General features: G+C 43.8%; 1 protein-coding gene across 1 annotated transcript in view; it reads left to right on the top strand.

Moving 5' to 3' along the window:
- Positions 1–14,494, top strand: part of CAPN2 (calpain 2) — a 57,259-nt gene extending 42,765 nt beyond the window's left edge. The window contains exons 15-21 of the mRNA XM_032781728.2: positions 2,291–2,348; positions 4,861–4,925; positions 6,172–6,240; positions 7,714–7,792; positions 9,374–9,490; positions 10,979–11,037; positions 13,271–14,494. Of these exons, the coding sequence (XP_032637619.1) occupies positions 2,291–2,348; positions 4,861–4,925; positions 6,172–6,240; positions 7,714–7,792; positions 9,374–9,490; positions 10,979–11,037; positions 13,271–13,294 (471 nt within the window). The 3' untranslated portion in view covers positions 13,295–14,494. The remainder of the gene's footprint in view (positions 1–2,290; positions 2,349–4,860; positions 4,926–6,171; positions 6,241–7,713; positions 7,793–9,373; positions 9,491–10,978; positions 11,038–13,270) is intronic.
- Positions 14,495–14,946: the final 452 nt, after the last annotated feature.

Here is a 14,946-nt window from a genome sequence, read left to right as displayed (position 1 = left end):
CCCCCCCCCCCCCAGCTCCTTCTCTGGCTGCTTTAGGGTGACCAGACAGCAAGTGTGAAAAATAGGGACAGGGGCTGTGGGGTAATAGGAACCTATATAAGAAAAAGACCCAAAAATCGGGACATTTAGTCACCCTAGGCTGCTTCCCCTGCACCCCACTAGCTACGCTACTGATACCACTCCCAGGACTGCAGCATCCTCTTCATAAACACTGCCTTCCAGCTGTGCCACACTCTGTGTTTCCCCGCTTCGGCAGGACAATATCACAGTCCCTCAATTCAGCCACTTTCTCACTGGCAAGTGGGGGTGCAGGGGGACCTAGGCCCACCCACTACTCTGGGTCTCAGCACAGGGACCCTGTAGATGGCTGCCACTTGCTGAGTCCCCTCTGACTCCTCAGTTCATTTCCCTGGGCCACTATCCTATGGCCTCCAGCACCTTCTTCCCCTTGCCTCAGTACTTCAGCCTGTCAGTCTTAGCAGCAATCCAGGAGCTCTCTCTAGCTATGTCTAGGGTGCTGGCATTCCTTCCTCCTACTAAGAGCCTGAGCTTCCTTCCTATAGCGCCACACAACTCTTCTTATATAGGCCTGCCTGGCCCTGATTGGCTGCTCCTCACAGCCCCTCTCCTATTGGCTGCTTTCTGCACAGCCTCCCTAGGGCTCCATTAACCCCTTACAGGCCAGTGTCCCATCACAGTCTCATATAGCCTATAACTAAAGAACTTAGCTCTTCGGGTCAAGCTCTTTAGATTCATGCCTTTAGCTCTGGAAGTTCCTGGTTCAGCTCATCCAGCAATCATAGCAATTATGCATGCAAAATATGCAAGTTGCACATGCACTTTTATGTACCCTGCTGAGCTCATGCCCTTCTGAAAATCTGGCTTATGGAGTAACCAGGTGTGACAAGATACAGGGGAGATATCTGGTCCCCAGAGAAGAAGGCTCAGCTGAGCTTCCCCCCTGCCTCTTGCATGGGTGCTTAGAGGAAATAGCTTCTTGGCTATACACCCAGAGCTCCTGTGAGTGGAGCGAACCCCAGGCAGGGGGAGTTACTATTACTCTTTTTATGTTAAATTATCTTGTTTAGACTTACTCTGGTTAAGCCCTCTGCTGATTGCACCTGCGGTTGTTTCTGCTGAATCAGTCTCCTAGGTCAGTGGTTCTCAACTCGGGGTACGCATACTGCTGGGGGTACGTGGAGGTCTTCCAGGGTACAACAGCTTATCTAGAGATTTGCCTAGTTTTGCAACAGGCTATATAAAAGGTACTAGTAAAGTCAGTACAGACCAACATTTCATACGGACAGGGCTTGTTTATATTGCTCTATATACTATACACTGAAATGCAAGTACAATATTTATATTCCAATTGATTTATTTTATAATTATATGGTAAAAATCAGAAAGTAGGCAATGTTTCAGTAATAGTGCACTGTGACACTTCTGTATTTTGATGTCTGATTTTGTAAGCAAGGAGTTTAAGTGAGGTGAAACATGAGGGTCCACAAGACAAATCAGACTCCTGAAAGAGGCACAGTAGTCTGGAAAGGTTGCGAGGCACTGCCCTGGCTCACATCTAGAAAGCAGTGCAGAAGCAATGGAATCCAGACCTGGCCAGTGAGATCAGCACAGGAAGATTTCACAGAAGAAGTGGGTTTTATGGAAGGATTTGAAGTCCAAGACTGATGTGCTTGGAGCACAAGAGTAAAAGCTAGACCTGGCAAACTCACCAGAAGGAGTCCTGGGCATGCCCAGTAACTGCTGTTAGCATGAAAAGTGCTCGCCAAATTAGAAAATGCAGACAGTTTAAAACATTGCGGAGCTTTTGATTTCATTTGTGCAAATTTTATTCAGTCCAGATAAATGCAATAGATCTTCTAGCTCAGGGATCGGCAACCTTTCAGAAGCGGTGTGCCGAATCTTCCTTTATTCACTCTAATTTAAGGTTTCACGTGCCGGTAATACATGTTAACATTTTTAGAAGGTCTCTTTCTATAAGTCTATAATATATAACTAAACTATTGTTGTATGTAAAGTAAATAAGGCTTTTAAAATGTTTAAGAAGCTTCATTTAAAATTAAATTAAAATGCAGAGCCCCCCACACCAGTGACCAGGACCCAGGCAGTCTGAGTGCCACTTAGCTTGTGTGCCGCCTTTGGCACCCGTGCCATAGGTTGCCTACCGCTGTTCTAGCTAATCCTCTCATGCCCTTCCCTGTTACACAGATTCCACATCTGACTTGGCTTACTATGAATATTTTGTTACAACTGTTTTGTTACATTTCCACAGGATGCAGAGATCTCTGCTTTTGAATTATGTAATATCCTGAGAAAAATCATGGCTAAACGTAAGTGTCTTCCTCTCCTCTGAGAATACACATTGTCTCTAGTGGCCAGTAGTAGGTTAGAAAGACAGAGCACCCACAACTCCCAGAGAAGTAAAAGGTACAGGCATCAATCCCAGTCCTGTGCTTCACAGAGATCTCAAACTAGCTGTGCCCCTAATTGCTGAGACTAAACACTCCAGAGCTGCAGGGGAAACTCATGGCAGTCTGAGCTCAGGACTGCTCAACACCACACCTGCCTGAATGAGGAATGCTCCTTGTGCACATGTGTGTATAGGTGTTATTGGGTCTGGCTAGTCAGATAGAAGCATGTTGAACTGGTTAGCTCAAGAGACTGGTAATGGATAAGAGTGTCACTACCCTTGAGTGGTTTGAATCCAACCTAGATTGATATTGATGTGAAATAATTAGATTATGCGATCACCCTACTCAAACCTCTGGGCAGACATACTGCTGTATTCTGAACAAGATGCAAGCAACACCGAGAAGCACTGAAGAAGCCTTACTATAAGGGAATTACAATGATCAGGGTTGGTGTCACGTGTCAAAGGCATATACTGCTCTTACAAGTGCCTTGTGAAATAATTAAGGTCAGGACCTGCACAACTGAAAAACTTACAGCTCCTCTTTCTGGTTTAGAGAGGGGGTAACTTACCCAGTTGGCTGCCTATTTTAAGCCTCCAAGGTCAGTGACAGCACAGCCAACTCTCTAGGGCTTCTCTCAGTGATATGGAGAGGTTCTAATCTTGTTTTTCTTGCACAAAAGGACTAGGGACTTCTTGTTACTGGTTTAGTTTCCCCTTGGGCACTGATCAAGTTCAGGGAGATAAGCCCCACTGATTTGTACAGACATCAGCCAAACAAACAGACAGGGAGTTCCATGCTGTGCTCTCTCTCTCTCCTTGGATGCACCAGCATGGTATCGATTGTCTTTCCTGTGTAATTGAGCTCAGCCTCCTTCCCCTTTCCTTTGGTCCCCACAGGAGCACCTGTGTTTACTGGCAAAGGACAGGAGCAGAGAGATTTGATCTCTGCACAGGGCCGGCTCCAGGGTTTTTGCTGCCCCAAGCAGCAGCAAAAAAAAAAAAAGTCGCAATCTGCAGCTCTACCGCTGCCACTTCAGTTTTCGGCAGCTGGTCCTTTGCTCCGAGAGGGAGTAAGGGACTTGCCACCAAAGACCTGGATGTGCTGCCCCTCACCCTTGGCCGCCCCAAGCAGCTGCTTCCTGGGCTGGTGCCTGGAGCCGTCTCTGTCTCTGCAGCTCACATACAAACCAATTTCTCAGTGGAGGCTATCCCAGCAGCTTTTACGCTTAGGACTCATGGTCAATTGCAGCGAAGTGCTGAGGATGCTGATTATGGGCACTTTACCCACCCCCTGCATTCCAGTCATGGGCCCCGCCATTGTGCAAAATGAGAACTTTCCTGCAACCCTTTGCAGAGGGTCCTTGTTCCAGTAGACAGACCCTCACAGTCCCTGGTCTGCTTGTAGACAGCCTGCTGTTCAGCATGAAGCTACTCTGTATTCCATGTCTTGTCCCCCATCCCCCCAGCATCTACTGTAGGTACATGCTATGTCCTTCATTGAGGGAGAGCAGGATCCAGCAGCCAAGAAGGCAGTTTTCACTAAGAGGGCCTGCAAGAGTAGATAAGAAGGTTTCCATCAAACAGGTGGGAGATGATAGGATTCTCTGAAGGCAGGAGTTCTGCCCTAGGCTCTCCTTCCAGCACCCACAGATTCTCTCTACTGATTTCACACCAGTCACGTAAAAATTAACCAGTTCCCTGGCAATGTCCAGCTGAAAATTAGCCAGTTTCCTAAGGATTAAAATTACATTTGGTAGGAGCCGAAAGCAGTTCCTAGACTAGCGGGTAGCACCACCTGCATCTTACTATATGGATTGGCTGTGAGCATATGTATGATCTTGCCTGCTAGTAGCTGCTCCACAGAAAAGATAAGGGTCTTGCTAACAGCAGCTAAAGGAATTTCACTTTAGTCCAAGCAAGAGAGTCTTGTATTTTTGGAGCTGAAGGCCCAGGGTACTGTTAATGGCTGCGTGCATACATGTGTGTGCTGGTGGTAGTAACATTACCTCCCTCCAATGGGCCCAGCATGAAGCATAGAATGATGCTAGCCTAGAATCAAACTAGAGACTGCTCATTGCCCCATCGAAGCCCAAAGGAAGGGTTCAGGTACAGACACAATTACTGGTCATTGAACAGCGGACATAGTAGAAAAGGTGCTATAGAACTGAGCTTTCTAGGCATGAGTTCTTGCTCTACACAGCATTAGAAACACTCAGACAGGTTCTGAAGCACTCTTCACTATCTGTATATACAAACCTGCAACGTCTAGCTCTGTATCTGCACTGCTGTATTTGTTAGGCTCTGTTGGCTTCTGCAGATGAAGACAAGGAGGCCCACTAGAGGTCTTCCAAGCTATTTAAAGGGTTACTATCCAATTCCTAAACCCTTCCACGTGTAATTAACCTGCCTTTTGTCCTCTTTCCTTACAGGCCAAGATATTAAATCAGATGGCTTCAGTATTGAGACGTGTAAAATAATGGTTGATCTGTTAGATGTATCCTTCAATTGTCTTAGCTAGACTATGGTCCTCTATCCGTGCTGAAATGGATCCAGCGGGGATGTTCCTATCAATCCATCCCTTCCTTCCCGTAACCCCTGCAGGAGGGAAGGCCAGATCTGCTTGTGACTGCCACCCTTTAATGACTGTCCTGCATAGAGACTCTAGATGTTAGTAGTACTGCCAGTTAATGCTGAATCTACAGTATCTCTAGCAGTGGGAGCCTGTATTTTTATAGCAGAAGGTCCTGTCTGAATTCCAGCCTTGATGGTACATGTGTGATCTGGCTGGCAACAGCCTAGGGAAAGATTGGCTCCCAACATGGCATCAGTAGCATGGGCTCATTTAGAGGACCTATACATGCATATTAGAAGTGAGGAAATCAGCATATTCAATCCTGTGGTATTCAGAACCCACCATGTCAGATTTGGCCAGAACATAGTAAGAATCACAAAGATTTCACTGTTAAAAACAAGGGAAGCAAACTAGAAGCACAGTCCCAGAACTTCTCCCCAGACAATACATTGTTCTTCTGAGCCCAACGCACTAGGAAGAAATCTACTGTGATAGCCATGCTTAGTTTCACTGGGGAGGAGAGGAGGGAGATTTTTTTTTTTTTTATCTTCTAACCCATTACAGATTTGAGAATAATGTGGTTAGAAAAAGAAAAATACCAAACAAAATGAAACTCTCCTGTAATTTGTTGTAAAATGTGGCAGAGCTCAGGATTCCACTGTTGTAGTTACAGTAAGAGAGACAGACAGACAGTGATGTAGGGATTCTTTTGTCAGGGGTTTTCTGAAGAACTACAAATTCTGTAAACAGCAGCTCTTGCTTTTGGTTATGTCTCTGTTTAGAATCCAAACAGAGTATGACTCAGATTCCCATCGATAGCTGAACCATCACTGCGGAACAGAATGGCATCCTCTCGGTACACATGCTGAATTGTTAGAGATTACGTGTGGGAGGCACTGAAAAGGCTTGGGGAAATATTCAAAGGTTCAGATTTAATTCATCCAAACAGTTGATTTAGAAACTTAAAACACAACCTAAAGCAGAGGAAGAGTCCCTATATCCTGCAGGATGAGCCAGAGTAAGACGTGCATCACAAGATGATTTGCATTCTTCTCTAAATTTGACACCCAAAAGCAGTTTTGAGATTATATTACAGCAAACCTAATGTAGAGGAGGGAAAACATTTCTTTCCTGCCATCCAAAGAGGTTCCTTTAACTCTTCCTGCAGTCGGATGGAAGTGGTAAACTGGGCCTGAAAGAGTTCTACATACTCTGGACAAAGATACAGAAATATCAAGTAAGATATGATCTCTGTATAAGGGAGCATACAGTATACTACTCATGTGGATGTAACCTGGTCTTTTCAATGGCTGTTGGAGCACTGGGGGTGTAAATCTGTATGTATATTGTGGGTACAGTATATTTCTCTATACGGACAGTTCTGAGCGCATCTTGTTAAACGGAAAGGTTGTGTTCTTCAGTAGAAACCTGCTCCCCTGCCCAGTTTTGTGAGGCACTGAACTGCCTCCACTCCCACTAAGTCAGGGGGAGCTGGGGACGCTCGGCTCGTCACAAGAGGGACACAGCATCTTGCAAGATGGGGCTCAATGGGACTAGTGTGGCCTAGAGCAGCACAAGGCCAGTGGCACACACAGACCACAAATGCAGAACATAAAGGCAGGGCTGTTTCAGTCCTGTCCTTTCCTCACTGGGAATTCCTGCCCATACTTGCCCATCAGCTTTGCCAGCTGCTCAAATTTAAAAAAAAGCCCTTATTTTTATAAAAATAATAGGGTACCAGAATGGCCACATGTAAGCAACAGTAAATAAAAGAACCAAACTGTTAGACTTCTTTTATCAGCTAACTCCACATTCTACACACTGACGGCAGCATGACGGTCACACCAAACACAGAGAGCTGGGACCCTCAGGCTGGTTCACTCTTGGTGACCACTTTAAAATGGGGGTGGATCCTCAGCTAGTTTAAGACAATTTACACAAGCTGAGGATCTGACCCCTGGGATTTTAAGCTTTAAAGCCCTAGAGACAAGTCAGTTCCTCTTTCAAATTCTAGGGTGAAGAGCAGAAGGTGGAGCCACCTCTGCTCCTGTGACTGCTTCTCAGATTAGCTCCACTTTTCCCCCTATCTTTAGCCTTCCACTTACAGGGCTGATAACTTTACCACAGGACTGAGTACTAAACAGTGCCTGCTTTGTCAGTGGTTCTGTAGTCCCACATGGTATTTACCCTGCAATCACCATGCTTTCAGGTGACTTCCTTGTGTCTCCTCCCTACCGTATGCTGCACTGAAAGAATTAGCTATGACTCCATCTAAGGCCAGGTCTACGCAACAGACCCATATTGGTATCACTGTGTCATTCAGGGGGTGAAAAATCCACACCCCAAGTGATGTAGTTATGCTGACAGCCTCTCATATAGACAGCACTATGTCAGCGAGAGAGCTTCTCCTGACGACATAGCTACCGTCATGGAGTATCTATGCCAATGGGGGAAGCTCTCTTGTAGAAGCGTCTTCACTAAAGCGCCTTCCTCAGTGCAGCTGCCGTAGCGCTGTACGTGAAGACAAGTCCTAGGAGCAGCTGTATGCCTGCATGACATTAATTAAATGAATCCAAAATCCACTTTAGATTCCGTTTCTCAGGAAAACAGGGACTGCTTTCCACAGGCATTTATCTGACTTCTGGCTGAAGCCAAAATAACCAGCTCTTAATTATTGATGAGCTCCAACACTGGGTTTTGTGTTTTACAGAAAATCTATAGGGAAATAGATGTCGATCGCTCTGGTACCATGAACTCCTATGAGATGCGGAGAGCATTAGAAGAAGCAGGTACTTCTATTCTGCTATAGCTGCATTACCCAACATTTATCTGCATGTATATAGGGTGATGCCACTTCAAGTCCCTTATCTAGATCAATAATCAAAGTCAGTCAATAGGTGCTAGTGTAAATACAGTCACCATTTCAGTGATCTTTACCAGTGACACTGTCTTATTGTGTACACTCATCTTTCTCTCTGGTGGTTGGCCGTGGTATCTGTCTATACGCAGCAATATAGGCACATTAAAAATAGCCCAGATGAGTGGCTTCCTGTCTGGGGCTACTCTCACTTAGGACCTGGCCCAGTAGGATCATGAGTAGGCCCTTAACAACCAGGATCCACAAGCTGACATCTTTTAGTGATTGAGTTGGGCAGGTTGCCCATGAAGAGGAGGCAATCAGTGCAAGCACCTCCTCTGATGAATCACCATTAAAATATAATACTAAGCTCTACTGATGAAAAGTTCTATAGAAGATCTCAAAATGCTTTACAAAAGATGTCAATATCATTATCCCTATTTTACAGAGAGGAAAATAGAGGTATAGAAAGGGAAAGTGACTTGCCCAAGGTCACCTAGCAAATCAGGGGCAGAGCTGGAAATAGAGGCCAGGTCTCCTGAGACCTAGTCCACTGCTCCATGCACTGGATTCTTAAGACCACTGCACAATGACTACAAGGGGAATAAAATGAATACACAAGCCCAGAATGAACTGGCACCCAGACAAAGCTCCTCATAAAAGCACAACATCCACTGAAGTTCTCCATATCACAGCTGGGTGCTGGAAACCAACATCAGTACTGCACTGTAATTACACTGCAAACCAGCTTCAACAGAGTGAAAGTACATATTCAGCTATGGATGGGCTAGTCTCAAGAGTCAGAGTTTGAATGCTTATCTAAACTGTTGGAGAGCTTCACAAGGCTGCAAGCCCGTGGGTCCTGACAATAATCCCATCGGAACCCTCCTAGAACAACCCATAATCATCCCCACCTGCTGTTACATTTGTGTGGGTAAGGCCAGATATCTATGTTTGGCTTCCTTGGTGGAAAGACTACTTTCCCTTTGGGGGTCTTGGGACCAGTAGCCAGCAGTTCTATGCCCCTCAAATTCTGGGTGGTCTTTGGGTAAGATACAGCCCCCACTTAATACAGTACAGAGCTGCTCCTTACCATCAATCATTTTTCTCTGACTGGTCCATAGAAGACAGCCATCTTTCTAAGACAGTGAATCAAAATGGATTCTACTAGCCCTCCTGAGTACATGGAGTAGGCTCAGCCAATCAATCAATCAGCACTAATACCAAACAACTTAGAAATGCCCACAGATAAAGTAAAAATGCATTATGACCCATCATAACCAACCAGCTCAATAGTTAAAAAAGCTATTTGAAAACTAGACACAGAAATGTGACCAAATAGCTAATATAGATATGAACATTTTCCAACATTGCTCCTAGTTTGCAAACACTTTGTGATCTTAACTTTTTTTTTTTCTTCAATAAAAACATACATATTGCTCCTGCTATTTGGCCAACACCTGACTGCATTATTAGCTGGCCAAATGTTTTCACCTTTTATTTTGCCCTGTAGGGTTCAAGCTGACTTGCCAGCTGCACCAAGTCATTGTGGCTCGTTTTGCAGATGAGCAGCTCATCATTGACTTTGATAATTTTGTCAGGTGCTTGATTCGGCTGGAAACTTTGTTCAGTGAGTATGTTCTTAGTAAATCTTTACATTGTGAGCAGCCCCTCGCCTCGCTGCATTGTATAAGGTACAGACTTATTCTAACACAAAGCTCTCGGATTTGCACCAGAATAAATTTGAGACTCCAATCCTATACTCTGATCTGTGCAGAAAGACAGCGGTACTTTCCCCAGGGTTCCAAGGGTCTGTCTGCATAGATCAGACTGCAGGATTGGGTTTAAAACATTTTGTTACAGTCTTTAGTTACAGCCCACAGTCAAAAGCTAGATTCATAAGGGGGATTTAGGCATTAAACTGTTTAATGTCTAGCTGTCCTGCTGCCTAGTGGAATCCACAACCCCAAGTGAGTTGTCCATGCTTCCCATACAATGCAGGGGAGAATTAGGTGCCTAAGAATTGGATTTGCAGAAGCCAGCATGCTGAATGGAGGGTCTATCAGTCTCACCTGTTGAAATTGTTCCACTTGTTATGAAATACTTAGTCATTGGGCCAGAGACCATGAGTATGACTCTTTAGTTAGTGGTTGCAGCTGGTAGGGGGAAGGCCAGGGCTTAAATCCCAGCCATGAACTGGCCAGAGTGAAAATTTGAATCCTGGTCTCCACTCTCGGATGAATGCTGTAACCACTTAACTTTTGTGTAGTGGGGGAGGCATCACCACTGCTGTTTTGTGCAGGACTCAATCCTGTAGGCGTGCTCTTAGATGCCAGTGCGAGCATGCTGACCGAATCAGGTCCTGCAGGTGAGACAGGCATGAGAATACCTGGCTTGTGAATTCTTGTGGGGCTTAAGCCTGAGTTAGGCACCCAGCTGCTCAGTGGCATCAAGACTTACCTAGTTTTGCACACGCTCATCATCAGCAATTTAGGTGCAATAGGAATTTACCACTTAGACAGCGTGGGACTTTAGGAGCCTCCAGGATTAAGCGGCAGCCGAGCTCTGGTTTTCTGAATGCCAGTGGTGGTTAAATGTTGGCCTTATGTGGCCTAAAGTGGCAGCTGGGTACCTACATCCTCCTTGTGAATGGCACCTCCAGTGCTAACGTGACAAAAATAGAAAGCACTTCAGTTTGCAGTAACAGCTTTAAAAGAATACTTATTTTCACAGACAGCTCTCCTTACCAGTGTTCTAAACATACAATGGACTATTGAAAGAATTTTTCAAACAAACAATTTAACATTAGTCTTTATGTTGCTTGTTTACATTTTTCATTTCGCTCGGCTTGAACTAAGCAGCCGCTAGTTTTCATGCACTAGAACAAAGCTGCAAGGTTTTTGCTCTAACTAGTGGACTTTTTTTTTTTTTTTTTAAAGGAAGCAGCTTTGATGAGATTTCTCTTGATTGGTTTTCTAAAAGGTTGTTTTCATGAACCCTAAATTTGTCCCTTTAAATCTGAGACAAATATTCATAGTCGAGACATAATCAAGATTCAGCTTCCGGTTCCCACTGCTTTCTTCATACACACATCTTATTTCTCTCTCCTCTTTGACAGAAATATTTAAGAAACTGGATGTTGAGAAAAGTGGAACAGTGGAGATGAACCTTAACACTGTAAGTAAATAAGTCTACTCGGGTTCAACAGTACAGATCTGTGGCTTGCTGAGATGGTTTTGGAGAAAAATGCTCATTCAGTTCTAAAAGCTGTTTCCCCTGGTAGCACTGGATCTATACATTTGGGATGGTTGATGCCTGCTGTAGTGTGCCAGTTTCACACAGTGTTGGGAATCTAAGCACAAATAACATTTTGGTATCTTCTGGGGCCTAGAGTTCTTTGTGCATGTGATTAAAGAAAGTAAATCTCTCTCTAATCCATTTATATTACTCTCTATTTCCTCATATTGGCCTCTTCCAGTCAGGGATGCTGGAACAATTTGTAGAGTGGGGGTGCTGAGAGCCACTGAACCAAACTGTAAACCCTGCATGTAATGGAAACCACTTCAAGCCAGGGCATGTGGCAGCACCCCTAGTTCCAGCACCTATACTTCTAGTTAGATAACCTGATATTTTACTGGGATGAATTTCAATTGCAACCTGCCTAGTTTACTCCTGGGGCAATTCTGTGCCAAAAAAATTAAAATTCTGCAACAAAAAAATTCTGTGCACAATATTTTACAGTTCTGCAAAATTCTGCATATTTTGTCAAAATAACAATATAATCACAACAGTTTCAATTATTTTGTTGTTTATTTCAAAATACCTGTCACCAAGTATGTCTGTAACAATACAGACAACCAAAAAAAAATTCAGAAAATGTTTTGTGACAAATAGATTCCTTGCTAGGCGTATTAATATAGTACTCTGAGTAATAATTGATTTAAACTACACTAGAGACCCATATTTCCCATACCCCTAAGCACTGCAAAGGCTTGGGGGAGTCTGGGGTAATGGAGGAGCTGAGGGAAAAGGAAATAAATTGCTGGGAAGGAGCCTGGGTGTGAACTTGGAGGGTTGTTGGGTATGGGTGGGAAAAGTAAGGAACAAGGGTTGTTTTGGGGGGCGGGGGTGACGAAACAGGATGTGATTGTTGGGAGCTTCCCCCATGCATACCCTAGCTGACCCCTAGCCTCTCCCATTCAGTCAGGCACATCTGCCCATATCATGCGTCCTGTCACCTCCACTCAAGACACCCTCCTCTCCCCCATGTGGCTCTGTATCCCTGCACCCCCTCCCCCATCCCTGTGTCCCCTCCTGCTCCCCATCCCATGTGTGTCTGCCCCCACTCAGCCACCTATGTAGCTCTGCACCCCCTCCCCATCACCACGTGCCCCTGTGCCTCCACTCCCAGTCAGCTCCTGCCCCAGTTTGTCCTCCCCCCCACTAGCCCTTATGAGCCTATCTGACTCCCTAGCAACCCCATGCTGTCTCCTGACCTGGTCTGACAGGCACTGTGAAGGCAGCAGGCTGTCTCTTCCCTAGATGGCTGGGAGCTGCTGCTTTGTTCTAGCACACCACCTTCTGGTGGGAAAAATGTGGAACTGCAGCAACATTTTGGCAGCTTTTTTCTGCACGAAAAAATAAAAATATGCACAGCTCATTTATTATGCATGTGTGCAGTAGTGCAGAATTCCCCCAGGAGTATTAGTTCTCCTGTTTTCTAGTTTTTCCATCCATAGTAGGTCGTTGTTCATTCAATCTTCCCATAAAGTCCTCACCTACCCCCATCCCTTTAATTTTATCCTCTGCTACTTCTATTCTCCTTCAAAGGGGATTCAGATAACATAAATAAAGGCCACTCTACTTCTGAAAGAGAGTGCACATGTGGGTTTAATTCACTTCACAGCTTTAGTTAATTCATCTTAATGTCCCTGCAGAGAAGTTCTCCATGTATGAGATAAGCTAATGTTGCTCTCAGTAATTTGAATGATACTTGGAATAGGGTTGTCATCATCTGATGACAATCAGCTTACATTACTACAAGAGAATAGCTGAAGTTGGTAATTATAAAAAAAAGAGTGTTTACAATTCAGACCTTAAACTGTTACATGAACATTTCAGGCACTTCAGTGCATAAGATGCAACTGATAACATTTGTTCTACATTTCATATGCATTTGTAACCTAAACAAAAAGTCTACCAGTGTAAGGTATTCAGGAAACAACATCCCCCAATGTCATCTATAGGAATAGATTTTCCATCTTCGCACTAAATACATTCTTGTCCAGACCCCATCATCTCAAGAACTTATTGATATATATCAAGTCATCTTGCTAAACTTGCATTGTGCTTTATGTCTTATGGTAGATGAGGACAGCCCTTAACTCATGTTCTTCCTTCTCTCCACTAGTGGTTGTGTTTTACTAGTATTTGATGCAATAGCAGACCTCAGCTGAAGACATCTCATGGAATCAAGATAATGCAAAAATGTTCATACAACTTGCAATAACACCCTAACCCTACTGTATCCCAACATCAACCTGCTCCTTATGTTTATAGATGCAGATGTTTATACTAGTGTAGGAGAGAATGGGCAGAATATTTTGAAGTACCTGAAAGACCAAAACTCCAGCAATATAAAAGCTTGCAGTCTCATTATCTATATAGACTGCATATATAACTACTTTTATAAGTCCAGTGTGAAAGCTCTAATTTTGTATATAATTCTTCAGTTTTATTATTGACATCTTTGCTTAATTGATCTGTTTTAATCAAAAAGATATTTAAAGTGCAGTTAAATGTGACTTCTGAGGAAGAGCAATTTTCACTGTAAATTGGAAGGAAGTTTAAAGTGAAGTCTGTTGGCATTTTTAAGCTGCTTGGGAGTAGTAGCCATCTTATTCAAAAAAGACAGAGAAGTGGGAAGTCTGAATAGAGAAGGCAGAAGGGGTCCACTGCTGCCCTTCAGTTTTCTACCTATTAGAAGTACTCTTCCTTTTGAAATTAGAGCAATAGTTCCTTTTAAATAGGCAACACACTGAGTAAGCTTCCTATTGCAATCTTGCTACCTCTTAAATGCATTGGTAATTCTGTTTCATACATGCAAACCATAGCATTCTTTGGGTTATCTGTATACTGAAGGACTGGATTATGTACACCTCTATCTCTATACAACGCTGTCCTTGGGAGCCAAAAAAAAAATCTTACTGCATTACAGGTGAAACCACGTTATATCAAACTTGCTTTGATCCACTGGAGTGCACAGCCCCGGCCCCCCGGCACACTGCTTTACTGCATTATATCTGGTCACATTATATCGAGGTAGAGGTGTAGTTCTATGCCAGTTTGACCACTGGAAAAAACCATACACCTAAGAGGACAGTGTCTTATTAGTCTGATATTTGATCCCCATGCAAGAAGATTGCTACCAGTGAGATCTGTCAGCAACCAAAGACTTCAAGAGGAAACAAATACTGCCATATATGGTAGGAATGTCACTGGTTGTGAATTATAAAAATAATAAAACCCCTTAAACCTTACAAAATGAATGTAATGTATTGAATGTAACATTATTTCTGTTGTTGCCTTCACGTCTCCCAACTAGTTATTTAAATAAAGACAGTTAGGCCTGGTCCAGCTGGAAGGTGTTTCTTTGTAATGGGGATCAGTTGGGTGCATAAAGCCCTGATTGTCAACAGAATAATATGGGGGGGGGAGGAAGGAAAAAAGCTTAAGTTCATTGCAACACATGTTCTATCTGTTGTGTATTTGTTGCGTAATCGTATGTTACATGTTCTTTAAAGTCTGCTGTAGAAAGCAATGATGATAATTGAGAGACAGGAAAGGCTTCTATAAAATCAGAGAAATACTACACTGCATACTGAAGGCATGAAATTACCAGGTATCCAATGCATATACATGGCCCCCTGTTAAGAGCATAAGCATGAGATTATGAACATTAACAGACTTCAATATCATGACCAAGTCACATTTACTATCATCTAAACTTGCTGAGGAATTGGGTGGCAGTAGAGTGTGTTTGCTTGCTCCAATGCTGAGCATGGCTTTCCTATTGAAAGCCCCCAT

The sequence above is a fragment of the Chelonoidis abingdonii genome, chromosome 3, assembly GCF_003597395.2.
Source record: "Chelonoidis abingdonii isolate Lonesome George chromosome 3, CheloAbing_2.0, whole genome shotgun sequence".
In the NCBI taxonomy this organism is placed as follows: domain Eukaryota; kingdom Metazoa; phylum Chordata; order Testudines; family Testudinidae; genus Chelonoidis; species Chelonoidis abingdonii.
The sequence above is the reverse complement of the archived record's forward strand: the minus strand, read 5'-3'. Positions and strand labels throughout refer to the sequence as shown.